We start from the raw sequence: 17,966 nt of genomic DNA on the forward strand, positions 1-17,966 counted from the left end.
TGGTGCTACTTGTGGGTGGTGTCGAGGAGAAGATGGCAGTTGGTGGTGGACTAGGGGTGGCCCTTGATTATTTAATTATACCATCTTTCTCTCTCTTACCCTTAATCACATATCCTTCACTTTGTTAATCAAGTATTATCAAATTTTGTCTTAGAAAACGTACAGTCAAATTTGTTGCATATTTTATGAAATGGAGGTAGTATAAGTAATTTAATCCTTGGGCTATGTTGTGCTACACCATGTGGCCAAATCACTAATAAGTCCAATATCACATCAACCCAATATTTGTACATTACCACTTTTGCCGTTTTGCGCGCTTTCATTATTTATTGATACTCATTTTTATTTCCTTGTTTTATTTATATATATTACATATTACATATATTACCTTCGCAAATGCTAAGTGATTGATTGACTCTACTTCAATACTGTCTGACAAACGGCTAAAGTTGATTTGCAGAGAGAAATCTCAGTCACGAACTCCGCAATTCGACGACGTTAATCCAAGGTAAAGGTTTAATTGTTGTCTTTTTCTATCAAGGGTTGAAAGTTTTTTGTTGTTATTTGTTTTTTTGTAATTGGTTGATTGTTTTATTATTTAGTTATTTTTTTTTTATTTTATTGATTGCTGATTTTATGATTTAGATCTGTGTTTGGCTTGATTGAATTATTGGTTTTGGTTTTCTACTAGAATTTGGGATTTTGATGGAATTTGGAAGTGAAATTGAGTTTGATTTTAGTGTTTTGCTTTTGAATTTGATTCAATTGTAACGGTCGTTGATTTTGGAAAATCAGATTTTTTTTTATTTATCTTTTTTTTTTTTCGATTGAACGTGTTACATTTTGTTATGAGAAGTTTATGATTTTTGCTGAATTTTGATTTTTTGGTCGAGTTTGTATGAGTTCAATTTGTAAGTTGAGGATTTAGGAAAAGGAATTACTAACGTTTAGTATAATTTGATGTTAAATTTTTTGATTAGGGTGTATTAAATTTTCTGATTTTTTTTAAAAAAAATAAATTATTGAACGTCGTATATGGTGGAATGAGAAGTTTTTGATTTTTTTTTTCTGAATTTTGATATTTTGGTATGGTTTTTTAATGAGTTTGAATTGAGGAAAAGAAATCAGGAATATTTGATATAATTTAATGCTAAAATTTTATTAGGGTGTTTTTTGATATAAAGTTGTTTGATTAGGGTGGAATGATGAAGAACTCATTGTCTGATCATTGCTTTAATTACATTGAGAGTGATGAAGAAAATGAAGAAAAAGTATCAAACCTTGATGAAGATGAGGGTAGTTATTCAGATTCTTCGTCGCATTCGTCCATGGAAATCCAGCAGCAAAGCAAACCCAATTCATATACTACTTCTTGGCCTCAGAGTTATAGGTAATCTTTTGTGTAAATTTATCATAAATAGTTCAAGTCCCGTGCATTGCACACGATCATTTTCAGATTTATATACTACCTCTGTTACATATTATTTGCAACGATTTGACATAAAGTAGGAAAAATGTCTAATCTTTGCAAATAATATGAAACGGAGGTTGTACATATTTTAATTTTTTTTAACAATAATTAATACTCAATTTAATTAGATCTAATTTTTGTTTTACAAGTTTAATTTGTATGTGCTACACTACTACCTATACTCTATATTAAATGACATATTTGAATGTTTATACTACTCACGTAATCTACTTGACTATCTATGGTGATTTATCCTCAAAGAAAATAACAGTTTTATGAGATTTATTAGATTCATCTCAATCTAAGATACAAAATTTCTTAGCATATTCTAAAGGATGTTTTTTATGGCATAAGAATAATAAATATATAATAACAATACACACACAAAAAAAAAGGGTTTTTGGCGGGAAGAAACACCGGAAAATGACATGTGTCATTCCTAGTGTTTGTTTTGGTTTTATTTTATTGATTTATAGACCTTTGGAGACTGAAAGATCTATACAGAAGTCAAAATGGGGAGTAATCTAGATCTACCCTGCTTTTGGTTTTACTGTGAGGGTTATGTATATATGATTTTAATTGATTTGTCTAATGTGATGCTTATGTGTCCTTGTAATTGAATTTCAGGCAGTCCATTGATTTGTATAGTAGTGTGCCATCTCCAAATATTGGATTTCTGGGCAATTCTCCTTTGTCAAGGTTTGGTAGTTCATTTCTGTCTTCATCATTAATTCAGAGGCATGCTTCTGACGTAACAAAACCTCTCCTACCAACAACAGCGGATGGCCAGCACCACCATCAAAAGCATAGCTCTCTCTCTGCTCTTCCTCCTGTCCCATCAAGGAAGTCTTCTTCTTTGAAGAAGGCAGATTCTGAGTACAAACCGTCTATCATATCACATGAGTTTCATGCTACTCCTGATAGCACATTTGGACAAGCTGTAATAAATGGTGAGTACTTCAATTACATTGCCATCTGAGTTCATTTATTCACTTGTCTTTTTCTTAGTCAGTGTATGTGTATGCTGATGAAATTATCTAGGCGTGGCTTATATCAGGATGAACTTGATTTTTTCTGTTTAATACATATATATATATACTTGGCAATGTATGATATTCCTGTGATCCTGTCTCCTTGAATATATTTTCTTGGTTGATTGAAAAACTTCCTGTTTTAATTGCAAATTTGCAACAATGGGATATTCACAATTTCCAAAGCCCATGATATAACATTCATTTCTCTAATTATACTCTACTAAATTATAAAAATTAATATGTTAAAAGTACGAGTCTATATGAAGATGAATCTAACAAGACTCCCACATGACTATGTTTTTCCTAACGTATAAATCACAAATGATGGTCAAAAGAGTTTGTGTGAATAGTGTAAAATTTTTAACGTTGCAGGTTAATAAAGAATGGAGGAAGTATATTTCTAAAGTTTAAAGTTGGAATTAATCTAAGAGGATTTGTGGTGTGATTCATGTTAGATTTTTGATCCAACTCTTACAATGCTTAGACTATGTGATCTAATTTGCTTATAACTTGTATTTTAGGTATTTGGTACCATTGGTAATGTTGTTGTCAGGTCTGTCAATATTAATTAGATATCAAATCTTTGGTAGGATCTTGATTCTTTTCCTTATTCTGACAAATCCTGTTGGGATGCTTTAAAATTGATTTGAAATTTATTTAAACACTTATTTCTACGACTAATAGACATGGTTGTCAAAGTTGGCAATTTTTCTTTGTATGATCAAGAGATTTGTATAAAATCCTCGGTTATAAAAGTCTCGCTATCTTCTGCTTACAAACATTGATGAACCTTAATCAAATACTGAAGGCTGCACATCTTTTAGTCAACTCTATTCTTGATTGTTTTCCTATGCAGGTAAGGTGATAAGATCTGAAGAGTAATAGTCTTTTAAGATTTTCACGTACTTTATTGTCACAAACTATATAAAATGTGCGAATCAAATGTTATATATTTGAAATACTATTGAAAGTCATTTATTTTGATACATAAGGATGGTTTTCTAAAGAATCAAGAGATGTAATAATTATTTCTTACAATGTATACGCTGTTGAGGTACATATAGATCCTTCTAACAGTATGTTTATAGAACAGGATTATCGTATTGGGTAAAGCTTTATTGGTGGTGACATCAATGAATCTTATTTATCATTAGCTCTGTTGAAGATTTTTAGGCATATATTCAAGCTGTATACCTGGGATATTAAAGAGCCAGTAGTCCTTTTCTTTCATGTATTTCAATCTTTTTTCTGTTGAAGTGCTTTATTTGCATTCAGTTGGTTGACATGTATAGATCTTATTTATGTTTCCCACTTTGACGATCTAACCTTTAAACAAATTCACCTTAATAGCATATACCTGAGAAAGTTAATAACTTGCGGGTATAACGATGTTTTACAGGTGTGAATGTTTTATGTGGGGTAGGAATACTTTCTGCTCCTTATGCTGTTAACCAGGGAGGATGGCTTAGCCTTTCCATACTACTTGTCTTTGCTATTCTCTCTTTCTACACTGGACTTCTTTTACGTCATTGCTTGGACAGTGCTCCTGGATTGCAGACCTATCCAGACATTGGTCAAGCTGCATTTGGCAGGACAGGAAGAATTGTAATCTCGGTATTAATCTATTTCCAGTCTCTTTTCTTTTTGAACTATTGTAACACAAATGATCCGTGAATATACCAATGTGGATGCATGGAGAATTTTCTTAAAGAACATATTTTCTTGTTAATGATGATTAAAATTGCAAAATGGAGCAATAAAACAGCTAACTTTGAATCACAACTAACAACTAGACTTGTTAAGAATAGACTTAAGTTGACTAAATCCTTAAAAATATAAATCAGAAAATAACAAGAATTCAAGAAAGATGAAAGCTCAATGTCATGCAATAACTTCTTTGGTTATTGGCAAAGCAACCCATGTACCATGTACCACTCAACAAAACCTCAATGCTAAGCCCATTGAGGCTTTCTCCATGCTTGACACTACCTTGTGCCCAACAATACACAAGCAAGCACACACCTTTGTTATAGCTAATTATTCAATTCATTTCAAAAAAATATTATGATATTTTCTGACTGTTTTCCTTACTTCTGGCATGCAGATTATATTATACATGGAATTATATGTGAGTACAGCTGTTCAACGACAATTCTTTATTATCCTCCTTAAAATATAAGTTGCACATATTTTTATTCGCTGCTAGCTTTTACTCATATTGTCTTCTGATTGATGTTGCTATCCATCATGGTTAGGTATTCCTAAATTTTCTGTAGTAAAGTATATTACCTATCCTAGTTACGAGTTAGACAACTTTCTTTGAACTTATGAATTGTGTGTCTACTTAAAACTCATACAAAGCAATTAAATGTATGGGTTAACTAAAAAATTGAATTTGATTTTTCTTTGACTTTTTAGTATGCTAGTGGATTTAAAATTGTAGAATAATCCCTCTGTACAAATTTAATTGTTCCTCTTTGACTTTCATGTTTGCCAATATGAAAATTTGACAATTTATATTTTAATATACATATACAAGTCAAAAATTATAAAAAGTTGATAGATTAAAATTATATATTGAGACAAATCTAATAACGTTTTACACAATAACATTTGTTTATATATATTGGTAGAGTTATTATTGTCAAGACTTGTAAATGGTCAAAAAGTCAACCTGGAATTATTAATTGTGGGTGGAGTGAGTATTTTGTATGGGTGAGGACGGGGTTGGGTTTCTTTGTTTGAATGGAGTTCCAATGAGTAGAAGTGGAAAGTTTATTATATATGTGTGTTTGGTTCTATCCAAGAGATTTGATGCATAATGGTATCTTTTTTTGTACAGGCATGTTGTGTTGAGTATATAATATTGGAGAGTGATAACTTATCATCAATATTCCCAAATGCACATTTGAATCTGTTTGGTTATGAGCTGGGTTCCCACCTTCTATTTGCATTAGCAGCCACTCTTGCTGTGCTTCCTACATGTTGGCTGCGTGATCTTAGCCTTCTGAGCTACATATCAGGTTAGAATGTTAACTATATCATTTTTTTTTATAAAATGTTTATACTATTTTTGAAGTCCATGCAGTGAACATGTTATAAACAATATGATTGTGTCTGAGTTATCGATCATAGTTAGGCCTATAAATAAACAATAGATCTTTATTGATCATTTGATCTTAGCCTTGATATTTATAAAGCGACTTTTATGTATCTATGTCAGTAGTGGTTGGGTGTCATGCTGTCTATATACCATGTTTGGTTAAGTGTTGAATTAGTAACTTCCTTAGATTAAAGGATAAAAAGAGAAACAAATCCATTCATTAATGAATTGTATAGCAAAAACTATGTTCGCTGTATCAATGATTAACATGCGGTTTACCTTTTTCAATATGTCTAAATTTACTTTCAAATTGGAATGTGTATAATAAAAGAAATGAAACTTGCTTTGGCAGTTTGGAAGCAAGACTCCTAATTGCTACAGGAGCTATATGGCTCCGTAAGAGTTATGGTTTTATATTAGTCTCATAACATTAAAATACACTTCTCTTCCATGCAAACTTGACTTCTTAAGTGCCTGAGGTGTCCTCAAATTATTGTCATGCATTATAAAAAACAAAAGTAATAATAAAATAGTAAAGATTAATATTTCCGCTAAAAACCTTGTTCACTTCAACTTAAAAAAAAAAAAAAAAATATTCACTAAAAGTAATTTTAGTTCATTAAAAATAAGTTTAGTTAAGTTAATTTCAGTTCAATAAAAATAAGTTCACTTCGGTAAAAATCAGTAACTTCAAAGAAGAAATATAATAGAGAATCAATAAAATTAATTTTAATTCAGTAAAATTAATTTCAGTTCAATAAAAATAACTTAAGTTTAGTAAAAAAAAATTTAAGTTAACAAAATTAATTTCAATTCAATAAAAATAATTTAAGTTGGTGAACTGAATAGGGCCTAACTCTCTTTATATCTCTTGTGATGTGGGATTTCCATCAATTCCTATGTTACTTGGACTCGGGTACCCATGTCCGACACGGATACGCATCCAAGTGTCCGACCCGGCTATTTTTTGAAAAATTTCCATGATTTTTAACTAAAATGAAGTGTCTACGTGTCCCACCCATGTCCGAGTGTCAAGGGTCCGACACGGGTACGTGAGATGAAATGAAGAGTCCGAGTAACATAGATCAATTCTATCTCCTTTGATTAGATTTCTTCTTACATTTCCACTATCTATCAAAATACTACACTACTCCACTATTACTCTTAATTTGCGTACCTAAGAGCATTTGTGAACATTTAGGCTTGCATTACTTGAAGTCTACTTTTTATTTCAATATATTGTTGGATGTTTTTTTTTATATTTCCTCCGTTCTCTTTTAATTGCAATGTGGAGGGGATGGACGGTTTTCAGGAGAGGAGAGAGATAGAGAGTAATAAAAAGAAAACCCATCTATTGAGAAGAGGGATACAGAACATCAATTCAAAATTTGGAAGATAAGGTTGTCTCAACACCTTCTTAAAGATTTTGTGCCCATGTTATTTGGTCACAACCCTGCATCTCTTGTCTAAGCATCTAATCAAAACTATAATGTGAACATTTCTTAATAAACTAATGTGTTCTAATGCTGAGATATGTGCTTGTGACATATTTATCTGTTCATTCCAGAAAAATATCACTGTACTTTTTTTCTTGGCTAGATCCACACTCAATATGCCTCTAATATCGAATTGGAAGGCCTTTGCTTGGTTTTTTTTAGCCATCTTGTTTTTTTTAGTGAGTTGGTTTATTGATCTTTTAATATTTGTATGGAAACAGGTATCTAGAGATGAAGGAGGACTATGTATACTGGGATGCCTTTATGATGTCTATTAACTTATGAAGTTGCCGATGTATTAAGTGTGGATCCATCAAACTTATTCACTATTTACTATTTCATGGTTTTCAGTTGGCGGAGTCATTGCATCCGTATTGGTAGTCCTATGCTTGTTTTGGGTTGGCTTGGTAGATCAAGTCGGTTTTGTTGGCAAAGGATCACAAATAAATCTATCAACTCTTCCTGTTGCAATTGGTCTTTATGGATATTGCTACTCAGGACATGCTGTTTTCCCTAACATTTATACTTCTATGGCAAATCGAAGCCAATATCCCACTTTTCTTCTAACCAGGTAACTTTTATTGACCGAGACTTTTGCTTACATTTATGAACTGCTCAATTTGTGTTAGCAGATTGATTGGATGAGGACCAGGCAAGCGCTAGTGTGGATTTTTAGATCAATACGGCTATTTAGTGGTTTCCTCTATTTTTTAATCTAATTTTAATGCATGATAGTAAACAAGAAATTGAATTTCAGCTTTGCATAATTCATGAAACACTAGTTAACTGAAGTTAGAATCATTAAATATCATCAATTGCTAGCTGTTACATGATCACAGAAGCTATTATTGTCTTTTACTATATTCATTATGCTTTAGAATGTACAGTTCCCATCTTCTCATCCATTGTCATTGTTTTTCTTTACTTGGTGATTTTGTACTCATTCAACCTTTTACATCTTTTAAGTGTTTTTTTATTTATTAATATTTATTTTTTTGGTCTTATTAGTACTGATAAATCGGTGTATTCTAATGTTAGATTTAATTATGGTAATTGGATTAAAAGTCAAGATATAAGGATTTGAGAAGTCACAATTAATTACATTCTTTCTAGGTATAATATAATTGAATGTATCCTGCTAGAGTTTAGATAGAAAGCTTTGAATATTATTTTAGGATCTTAAACACACAATATTCTTAATATAGTGTACCCTTTGCATGAATTTCAAAGAATATCCTCCATCGATGGACGTTTAGTTAGTGTTGGTCGAGTCAAGTACAAATTTAATTTAGGATATTGCAATTAAATGCTTTTCATTGTGTTCATTTAGAAATGCTTATATATATATATATATATATATATATATATATATATATATATATATATATATATATATATATAAGGTTGGGATCTAATGAGAAGGACCTTAAAATAGGAAGAATAGGAAGCAATCTAGACCATTGGTTTAAAACAATCCAACAACTAAGATTAAATTTCTATCTTTTTCACGCTACTCTGCTTCTTCCTCTGTTCAATTTATGAATCATTTTCATCTTTCATTCTTTGCAAGCCTGCAATTCAATCGAGCGACTTCCTTAAAAATATAAACTCTAAAATGGTGAATCGTCATCGATCTACCTTTACTTCACGAATCATTATACCACCATCAACATTCTCACAGTAATACTACTACAATCATCATCAGCAACAAAATTTTCTCATTTTTGATTTCATAATTGCATTGCTCACCAATACTTAATCTCTCTCTGTAATGACAATGGGGTTTCCTTAAGTTTTCTCTCTCTAAACAACAATGGCATTCTACAACAACGTAGGTGAAAATCTAGGTGGAATTAGAACTTTAGAAGTGAAATATATATGCTAGTAATGCTACTGCCAAAAATTAATACAATGTATAGATTAATGAGTATTAATTATTAATTAGTTCAAATATATGCATCATCAGCTTTATAATTATGCACATTCACTTAAAAATTTATGCATATTTATTTTGAAATTCATGCACATTGATTTATAGAAAATATGCACATATAAATACAAAAATATGCACGTTTACTTACAAAAATATGCACATACAATTAAAATATATGTATTTCAACCACATCCATTGGATTAAAAATGTAAGGTCAAGATTCCTTCCCATCCTTCTCATTATAGCATCCTTTTCATTTGACCCTAAATCTATATATATATATATATATATATATATATATATATAATATTTATTTAGCAGTGTTCTCACCATTTTGGACTTCAGTACCTTAGACTTCATTCCTTTCACTTGAAAAAACTTCATCTGAATTTTTCTGAATTTATCAAAACTTATCTGAACTTCTATGAACTTCTTCGAACTTAATTTTAGATTAGTTTTGGGCAACCTTTATTTGAATTTTGTGGGTTTTATCCAAAATTATCATAATTTGTTAAAACTTATCCTTTAACTTATTATTTTGAGGTGAAAAGAACAAAGTCCTGATCATGCAAGCATAATAAGCTAACTGTTATAAAATTCCTCATCTAACATTTATGGTGGTCTTATTGATGGTGACCATATGCATTGTTTGCAAGATATAGCTTGTGTGACATCATGACTTAATCTTCTTTGTGATATAATTGCAAATGTCTCTATGAGTTTCAGCATGTAAATGTCTTATTATATTTGTGGTCATGTGAGAATCAATTTTAATTGTTTTGTAGTAGTATATTGTTTGGCCAACAGATCTGCATCAAGTGGGGTGCAATGGAGTTTAGCCTAGCCACTGTTGTTTGCTGTAATAGTGGCCACATTGAGCCAAATGATGTTTTATGTCGATTGAATAGGATTGATGTATGTAATATAGACTAACCAAGAGACTTTATGGCTGATGCAGCTTTATAATCACTACTTTAATGTGTGCTGGAGCTGCTGTTGTTGGATACCTCATGTTTGCAGAATCAACAGAGTCACAGTTCACCCTTAACATGCCCTCAAATTTGGTTGCATCTAAGGTGGCCATTTGGACTACGGTATGGGATTTATGCACTCTATCTATATTTCTGTTACTGATGTAGTTTCGAAAGAGGACTAGAAACACATAATGGAAGGATCTAATCATGTGATTCACCAAATTATTATTCTATGCTTAGGTATATAGTAACAAAATCTTTAATTATAAGAAATTTTGAAGCAAATAAGATATTTACGTGAATCACTTTTTTCCTAACCTTTTTTACAAAATAAATTCTGTTTTGTGATACTTATGTAATAGTCCTTCATGTAAAACTATTAAATGATTTAACAATTGACATTATTATGCCCACAAGCTATGCACATAATTGAATAGAGGAAATGAATAAGTGAGGGTGAAGGGATAGTGGGTTAAGATATAATAGAGACAAGAAATTAAATGAGGGAGATTGGGGAATAGGCATTTAACAACCTATTGATGATATATAAAAGTCCGGGAAAATATAAAAAAAAATTAAAAGAAACCAAAATTTCAGAACATAGTTCAGTTTTTCTGGATGTGAGACGTGGTAGATAAGCAGCCTAGGTGAGGACCACATTGACCCCAGACGACCCTAATTTGTCTAAAATAAAAATACAACATTTCAGGTTCCCCCAACTCCAACCAACACAAGCAAATTAAAATATAGCGTTTCAGGTTCCTTTGTACAAAAGTGATTCCTAAAAAATTGATCCTTCGAAATTTTGCATCATTTTCTTGATCCAATAGATTGGTCACTAGGAGCATCTTCCTGATACAGAAGGATAAACCCAATAATGAATACTAAATGTCTTGATAATTTGGCCTAAATAGCGGCACATACTTTCAACCTTGAATCTTAGGCATGTATATAAAGAGTTGCTGACAGCTGATTTGCCTACTAGTATGGGCAGACCATGATGGATCTAGCCATCTTTATTCTTCGACAGAGTCAGTAAGTTGCTGTTAGGCAAAATTCTCTAATTGAATGAACTAGTCGACCAAAAGATTTGAACACCATCAGCCAATTCTGTAAAACATAAAACATCAAATTTCATGCAAGAAAGGAAGAAAATCTTTGAGAGGAATCTCATTTCATTTGAAGTCAATCTCCGAACCATATGAACAAAAACAAACAGATACAAATGGAAGATGCATTTCATAAAGAAACCACAAAGAAATTTGTCTGATGTAGCTGTATTTTAAACATGTTTAATCAGCTACAATTGTTTCACAGATCTGAGACTAGACTTGTGGAGATGGTGAAAGGGGGGGGGGGGGGGGGGGGGGGGGGGGCAGAGTCTAAAATTTTGTTTCTCTCATGCCTTCCAAAGAGTCAAACTAAATTATTTGCTGTACTGAAAGATCCATATTAAGTGGTTGGTATGTTTTGTGGAGAAGGATAGTTGTTTATTAGTATTTGTGCATTGAACACTCATTCATCTCTGGTTAGAGATGAAGCAGCTTTTTCCATTTTTGGAGTGCTCAGTGGCCCGATGGCATACTTGTATTTTTTGTCACTGATGCTAATAGAAGATACATTGTCACTCTTGGCTCATTTTTCTTCACTTGTCACGACATCCTGCCCCTCAATCAGTATTGATCCCATCATTGGGGATTTAGCAGAATACTGAGTGTAATTTTAGTATTCTATTACATACGCTTCTGTCATTTCTTCAGGGTGTGCGAAATTTTTATAATGCTACATTAAAAACTCCATTAAACTTTCCGAATTTTAATATATTACTCTCTATATTTTTTATTCTGCAATCTATGCAATTGATCGTTAGGGATGGAGGAGGAAGATTTTTGGCGATGACTACACGGAATAATCACTTTTGGTTCATGTAGCCGATCCAACCCCACTTATGGGATTAAAGCTTTGATTGATTGAATCTATGCAATTAAAGTTTGAGTCATTTTATCTGGGGAGAGGAAGTACATAGATTAGTATAGTGACATAAAAAATAAATTTCCTTAATTGTTCAACAGTATTGGTGGATGTAGAAAATCTATGCATGGACTTCATAGTTAAACTTTACTTAGATAGATATTTCAGTACCTTACTCAATGCTTCAATAGCAGTGCTACAGTTTAATTCTGGGAAGTTTAATATGATTATCCTTTCTCTATTCACCTACCGATTCTGATGTTCTAATCAACATTCTTTTTACTTATTTATTTTTATTAATTATTGTGGTTACACTGTAAATTATTCCTCAATAAGAGTATTGACACTGTTTCCTATTCTGATTGCAGGTGGTCAATCCATTTACAAAATATCCTTTGCATTTGCTATTTAAAATTTAGCGTGGTGTTTTACCCTGCGGAAAGAGACATCTTTCATTGTTATTTCCTTAATTATAGCCACATACGCTTTGACCATGTCACCCGTGGCTATGTGTCTGGAGGAGTTGATACCATCTCGCCACCAAAAATCTCATATATACCCAATTCTTATCAGAACTGCTCTGGTGATATCAACCTTATTGGTTGGTCTCACTATACCATTTTTTGGTAATGTTCTGCCCATTGAAGTTATATAGTTTCTGTATAAGATCATTGTTGCTCTGTTTCCAAAAAATATCATGAAATAAAATGGAATTTCAGTTATTTATGAATCTTTATCTACTGGTAATTATCATCCGGGGATAATTTTGCTTCTCTTATACAACAATATCGCAGGTCTTGTAATGGCATTGATTGGATCCTTACTAACAATGCTTGTGGTAAGCCCTTTTACAAATTTTTTTATGTTCTTTTGTGATGCATTATTTCGATCAATCTTTAGGACTCTTCCAAATAATAACAATAAAAAATCCTTTATATGTGTCATATGTCATTTTTGAACTTTTTCTTTGTTCTTTTAGCTTGTTCCATATTTGGAGGTCATTTAATGAGAGTTGGACTCTTAATTGTATGAGAGTGGGAATCTTAGTTGGAGAGAGGAAAATTTTTTTGGAAAGTGAGGATCACGGGTATCTTAAGATAGTAATATTTATGCTCTATATTAAGGACTAAACGGAGTTTGGTTCATGTAGCCAACCCCACTTATGGGATAAAGTCTTTGATTGATTAAAGACTAAAGGAGATGAACATAATAAAAATATTCTCACAAACCTAAACAAATGTGAAGAGTGTTTGTTACTTCAATGAATGAAAAAACATGACTACAATATGCACATTACGAGTTCATACAATTTTTACAACCTATTAATGTCTCACAAGTTTTATCATTTGTGCCCTATCACTCATGTATAATTATTAATTAACTGCAGGTATGAATATGTCAAATTTTAATGTTACATTATAAAGCATTAAAATCAAACTTATTTGCATCACACGGGCTTGATAACTAGTTTTTATAATTGTTGATCATAATGCGCATACTGTATTGTTTCTCCATGAAAGGAATTGTGGACAATCAAATGGTTAGTACCATGCCATATAGATTGAATAAAAATTTAACACAAAATGCATCAAATGGTTAGCAATTGTAGGTTTCATGTTTTGCTCAGATTATTTACTAATAGATATTTTTGGCAGACTCTAATATTGCCTTGCGCATGCTTCCTAAGCATCTTGTGGGAAAAGGTGACATACCTTCAGGTATGTTTAATCATTAGTTTGCTTCCAGTATTTGATGATTAAGTTTCATGATTGTATAAATAACTTGATGTAAAGTTCTGGCTCCTGTCCTGCTCAATTTCTATCTTTACTGTTAAGATTTTTTTTTTTTAATTTTTTTTTTTTTCTGATATGGAGCTGACATGTAGTCTGCCTTTCCTGAATAAATTTGAACCCAGAAAATAATTAATTTCTTCTATGGGGTGTTTTATAATAATGGTTGTTTACTTGACTACCCAAAATCCATATGTTTAACTTCCCAAATCTTTATGTTAGATTTTCAGAGACATTGGACTTGTATAATAATTTAAAAACAATGAACAAAATCACGTTAACAAATAACAAGCATAAGTACAGGTACAAAATGGAATGACTTCTAATTGGCTACACACAAAGAATAGTCTTTCTTACTGTTTCAATCCGACCATTAAAATTTGCAGGATCAATCTTGTCCATTTATCTAACTATAGGCTATAGATCAATCAGTTCAGTTTCAAAAATTTTATGAATCATTGAAACATTGGTTCTCTGGTACTACAACGAACAACTTTTGCTCTGGTATTTTTAGAATTGTTCTTGAAAAATATAATGGTGTGTGGGGCTTCATCCCCTCTCTACATCTATTTGTGTACATTCTTTATGTTCCTAAATTCAACCATTTTAAATCCATGTAATAAATATAAGCCTGTAGATATATTAATTTGCTTACGAACTTTCTCAATCATTGGAACGGGGGGTGTTTTAGGTACATATAATGTTATGCAGATAAAGTTCTATGTATTGGATATACATCTATAATTTCTCTATAATAACCTTTGAGATTATAGTCAATGTTTGTATGCTCTCTTTTATAATAGGTTAGTCCCACTTGGGAACAGTCATCTGACTGACTACCTAAAGAAACCATGCAGACCAACATTTAAATTTGGGGCAATTAGCTTAGCCTCGGTCATGTGTCAAAAAGTTGCACTTGGGTTTTCCTTAGCTAAAAAAGCTCTAAAAGGCTGATAGATATCTGGGAACTCTTTCTTGACTTAAAAAACGTTGTAGTACAATAATTGTTCAATGATTATTGCCATCTCTGATTTCCTAAGTATTATGTTCTGGGTTTGAAAACTTCGAGAAATGATTTCAACTGAGATTCACATGTGTATGCTTGCTCACAGTATTGTGTATGTGGCTGTATTTTTGTACTGTGTACTTGTGTGAGAACACGCACTTGCCCGTGTATGTATATTCTTTCTAAGCCACCTGAGGAATGTAAAGTTTTGACAATCTATTTAGTCTAGTTTTAGCTCTGGTTATATTCTTAGTATCCCAAATTTGCTTTTTTTTTTTTTTTTTCCTTCTTTTCCTTCAGTAATCATTTTCCATTTTTCAGGTGTCAGCTTGTGTTGTGATTATTGCTGTTGGCGCGGTCTCATCGGCTTTTGGAACATATTCTGCTCTCTCTAAAATTATTGAGAGCTTGTCATGAATTATTCAGATCCTGTATAATTCAATCAATTTTGATTACAAACTGCTAAGCAATTTTGTAACTTATATCTCTTAAATTTATCTGTCAAAGATATGAATCTTCCCCGCCTTAAGTTGGTCTCGGGTGAGTTAATTGTTATTACCTATTTGAGGTGGATAGCTATTTAAATGGTGAAAACTTGACTCTGCTATCGCAATGTTCTTGCATATTGTTGCTTTCCCCTTTAAAAAAAAAAAATGTTCTTGTATCTATTTATATATCATATCATATTCTTAACACATGAAGTATTAAATATGCGAGTTTGTCTTTTAAATCTTAATTATTTTTAAAAAAGTTCTTTAAAAAAAATTAATTGACATGGTTCTGTATCCTTTTAAATCATCCAATGTATAGTGTATCTTGATGTGTGCTATTTTACACTAACTGCTATTCCACAATGTTAGAAAAATATAGTTAATCTTTATGATTGACAAATCTTGTCAATTTGTTAGCAAAATTGTAAATAAATGCAACTTTTTTTTATTTTTTTATTTTTTATTATTATTGTTTATGGTGACAAACGCTGCTTATAATAGATATATCCTAATACCGCTACTTGAAATATTTCGTAGCAGTTTTGCCCATAAACAGTTTTAAAAAAACTGTTCTTATTTACAATAGTGCCACTAGATTGACAAAATTTGTCAATCATAAAAATTAAAAAAAAAAAATTAAAACTAATACTCGTATTAAACAAGAATAAGAAAACTAAGTAAAGCATTAATAATAATAAGCTAAAGTAAAATAAACATTAAAATAATAGAAATATTAGAAAATAAAAACTAAATAAAACAAAGATAATAAAAAGCATTAAATTCCAAAGTTAGAAAAACTAAAGTATCAAAATCCTAAGCTGGGAAAAGCAAAAATTTTCGAGTAAAACAAAACAAAACGACAAAAGCCCTGAAATGAGTCAATGCCTAAAAAAATTAAAACCTAACAAAACTTAAATTCAAATTAAATGTTGTGTGAATTTGGGTATTTATATCAACCCATTCATGAACCAAAGACTGACATTAATAAAGCAAACAAATTCAGGCTCGAATTAGCGCGTCCAGATGGAACACTCCCGCCAGATTTAGCATTGGGCCCGGTCAGCCTTCACGCCCAGTAGGAGCTGCTTTTGCTTGGAATTGGGCTCCTCTTGCTTTGGGCTCAAAATTCTCTCTACCGACTACTTGGTTCATTCTAGTAAAATTGGATCCACTTTTATTTCAACTTTTAAACAATTTTTTTTTTCCATCTCTCACAATTAAGAACACAAAACTTCTCTTTCTACACCCAACTTGATATTTAACTCTCTCACCTCCCTCACTAATAGCTCCTCAAGTCAAGCTTGAGAATAGTAAACAATGGGGCAAATTAGACTTGTAATATGGCTAAAAACAATAAAAAGGGCACAAGCAACTACATGGGTAGCAAGAAGGGAATAAAGTATCTAAAATCATGCGAAGGCTACCTAAAAGAACAAATACTTTCGTTCTCCTCAATGTGCATATATGTGAACCATACAACATTACTAATAGTGTAAACTAATACTCAAATTCAAGGATATACAAGAAGGAACTAACAAACAATTCCTAACCAACTCAACTAGCACTAGTAGAAAAACATAAATGAACCAGTGCGAATATTCTCACTTATTTGCACCCCTCAAATCTAAACCGGTTCAAAACCGATGCGTAAAGCCGGTTTTGAACCGGTGCTCATTTATATTTTTCTACTAGTATAATCAAGCATCTCACATGTGAAAGAATTTACTCATGTCAGGGCTTCTAAACAATCAAACATCAAATCAACCCTAATCCTCGATATTCATCATCAATAACCATGATTCAAAACAATTTTCAAACATTTTCATCAAAGGCATGGGAAAGCATGGTTTATATTCATTGGAATGTATATTTGGACTATTTTTATGATTATGAAAGCAATAAATTATCCTAAAAAAGAAAATAAAATCTAAACTAAGAACACCAAAAAAAAAAATTGCTTTATTCCAACGATAGTTCATTGTATCACATGAAAAAATTCCAATAAGAGACGAGAAAGTTATGGCATTAATTTCATAAACATAAGTTCTAACCTATCAATAAAAAATCAGACATTAAGGGTTATCAATTTTATTGAAAACTTATTATAGGTCTGAGCTTTTACCAATTTCATCCATTCCTATTTTTAAATATAAGAATTTCATTTGCTATTTGGAAACTAGGTTCCGTAAGCTTTCTAATTTGGAGTCACATGTCCTCATAGGATGTATACTTTTTTTTTTTTTTTTTTTTTTGTGTGTGTGTGTGTGTGTACAAAATAGAGTAATAAAATAGTAACTTTGTTCAAGAATGATCTTTCATATCAAGAGTATTACTTTTAACACTCCCTCCATCCCCAAAAGAATGACCTTTTATGACAAAAATCTAGTCCCTAAATGATCATCACATTTACATTAAAATACACTTCAATTTACTACAATATTTGTGCAAAGTTAGCTTCACCATGTAAATTGTTTTTCCATGTACTTTTATTAATCTATCTCTCTTTGCATTTTGCAAACCCCACGTGAATTTCACATTCCAATGTATTTTTACTACTTCCTCTTTCAGGGAGAGAATAGGGGTACACATAGTGTACAAAAGCATATTGTACACAAGCATCCCATTGGTGGAATGAGAATCTTTTTTATGTGTGGGACATCCTTATTTTCATTTGAATTTCAAACCTTATTTTTTAAA

General features: G+C 31.5%; 1 protein-coding gene across 2 annotated transcripts; it reads left to right on the top strand.

The window, feature by feature from the left end:
• Positions 1-364: 364 nt before the first annotated feature.
• On the top strand, positions 365-15,400 carry LOC145563873 (amino acid transporter AVT1C-like). Of its 2 annotated transcripts, none has more exons than XM_081624281.1 (13): positions 365-508; positions 1,197-1,390; positions 2,099-2,421; positions 3,905-4,119; positions 4,610-4,633; positions 5,348-5,528; positions 7,456-7,675; positions 9,996-10,131; positions 12,351-12,370; positions 12,463-12,608; positions 12,777-12,820; positions 13,638-13,700; positions 15,100-15,400. In XM_081624281.1, exons 2-13 carry the CDS (start codon positions 1,203-1,205, stop codon positions 15,193-15,195), a joined length of 1,656 nt encoding a protein of 551 aa, XP_081480407.1. In that variant the 5' UTR covers positions 365-508; positions 1,197-1,202; the 3' UTR covers positions 15,196-15,400. The 2 variants fall into 2 exon arrangements, with proteins under 2 accessions (XP_081480407.1, XP_081480406.1); XM_081624280.1 differs by having other exon boundaries at positions 373-508; positions 1,185-1,390.
• Positions 15,401-17,966: the final 2,566 nt, after the last annotated feature.

This window comes from Chenopodium album, chromosome 10, assembly GCF_948465745.1.
Source record: "Chenopodium album chromosome 10, dcCheAlbu1.1, whole genome shotgun sequence".
NCBI classification, from domain to species: Eukaryota; Viridiplantae; Streptophyta; class Magnoliopsida; order Caryophyllales; family Amaranthaceae; genus Chenopodium; species Chenopodium album.

What these genes read in the sequence shown, in the direction of transcription:
- LOC145563873 (XM_081624281.1), top strand. Translation starts at nt 1,203, where the DNA reads ATGATGAAGAACTCATTGTCTGATCATTGCTTTAATTACATTGAGAGT. An exon ending in AGGTGGCCATTTGGACTACG is followed by an intron (nt 10,132 to 12,350) that starts GTATGGGATTTA and finishes TTCTGATTGCAG; the next exon opens with GTGGTCAATCCATTTACAAA. An exon ending in CCTTACTAACAATGCTTGTG is followed by an intron (nt 12,821 to 13,637) that starts GTAAGCCCTTTT and finishes TATTTTTGGCAG; the next exon opens with ACTCTAATATTGCCTTGCGC.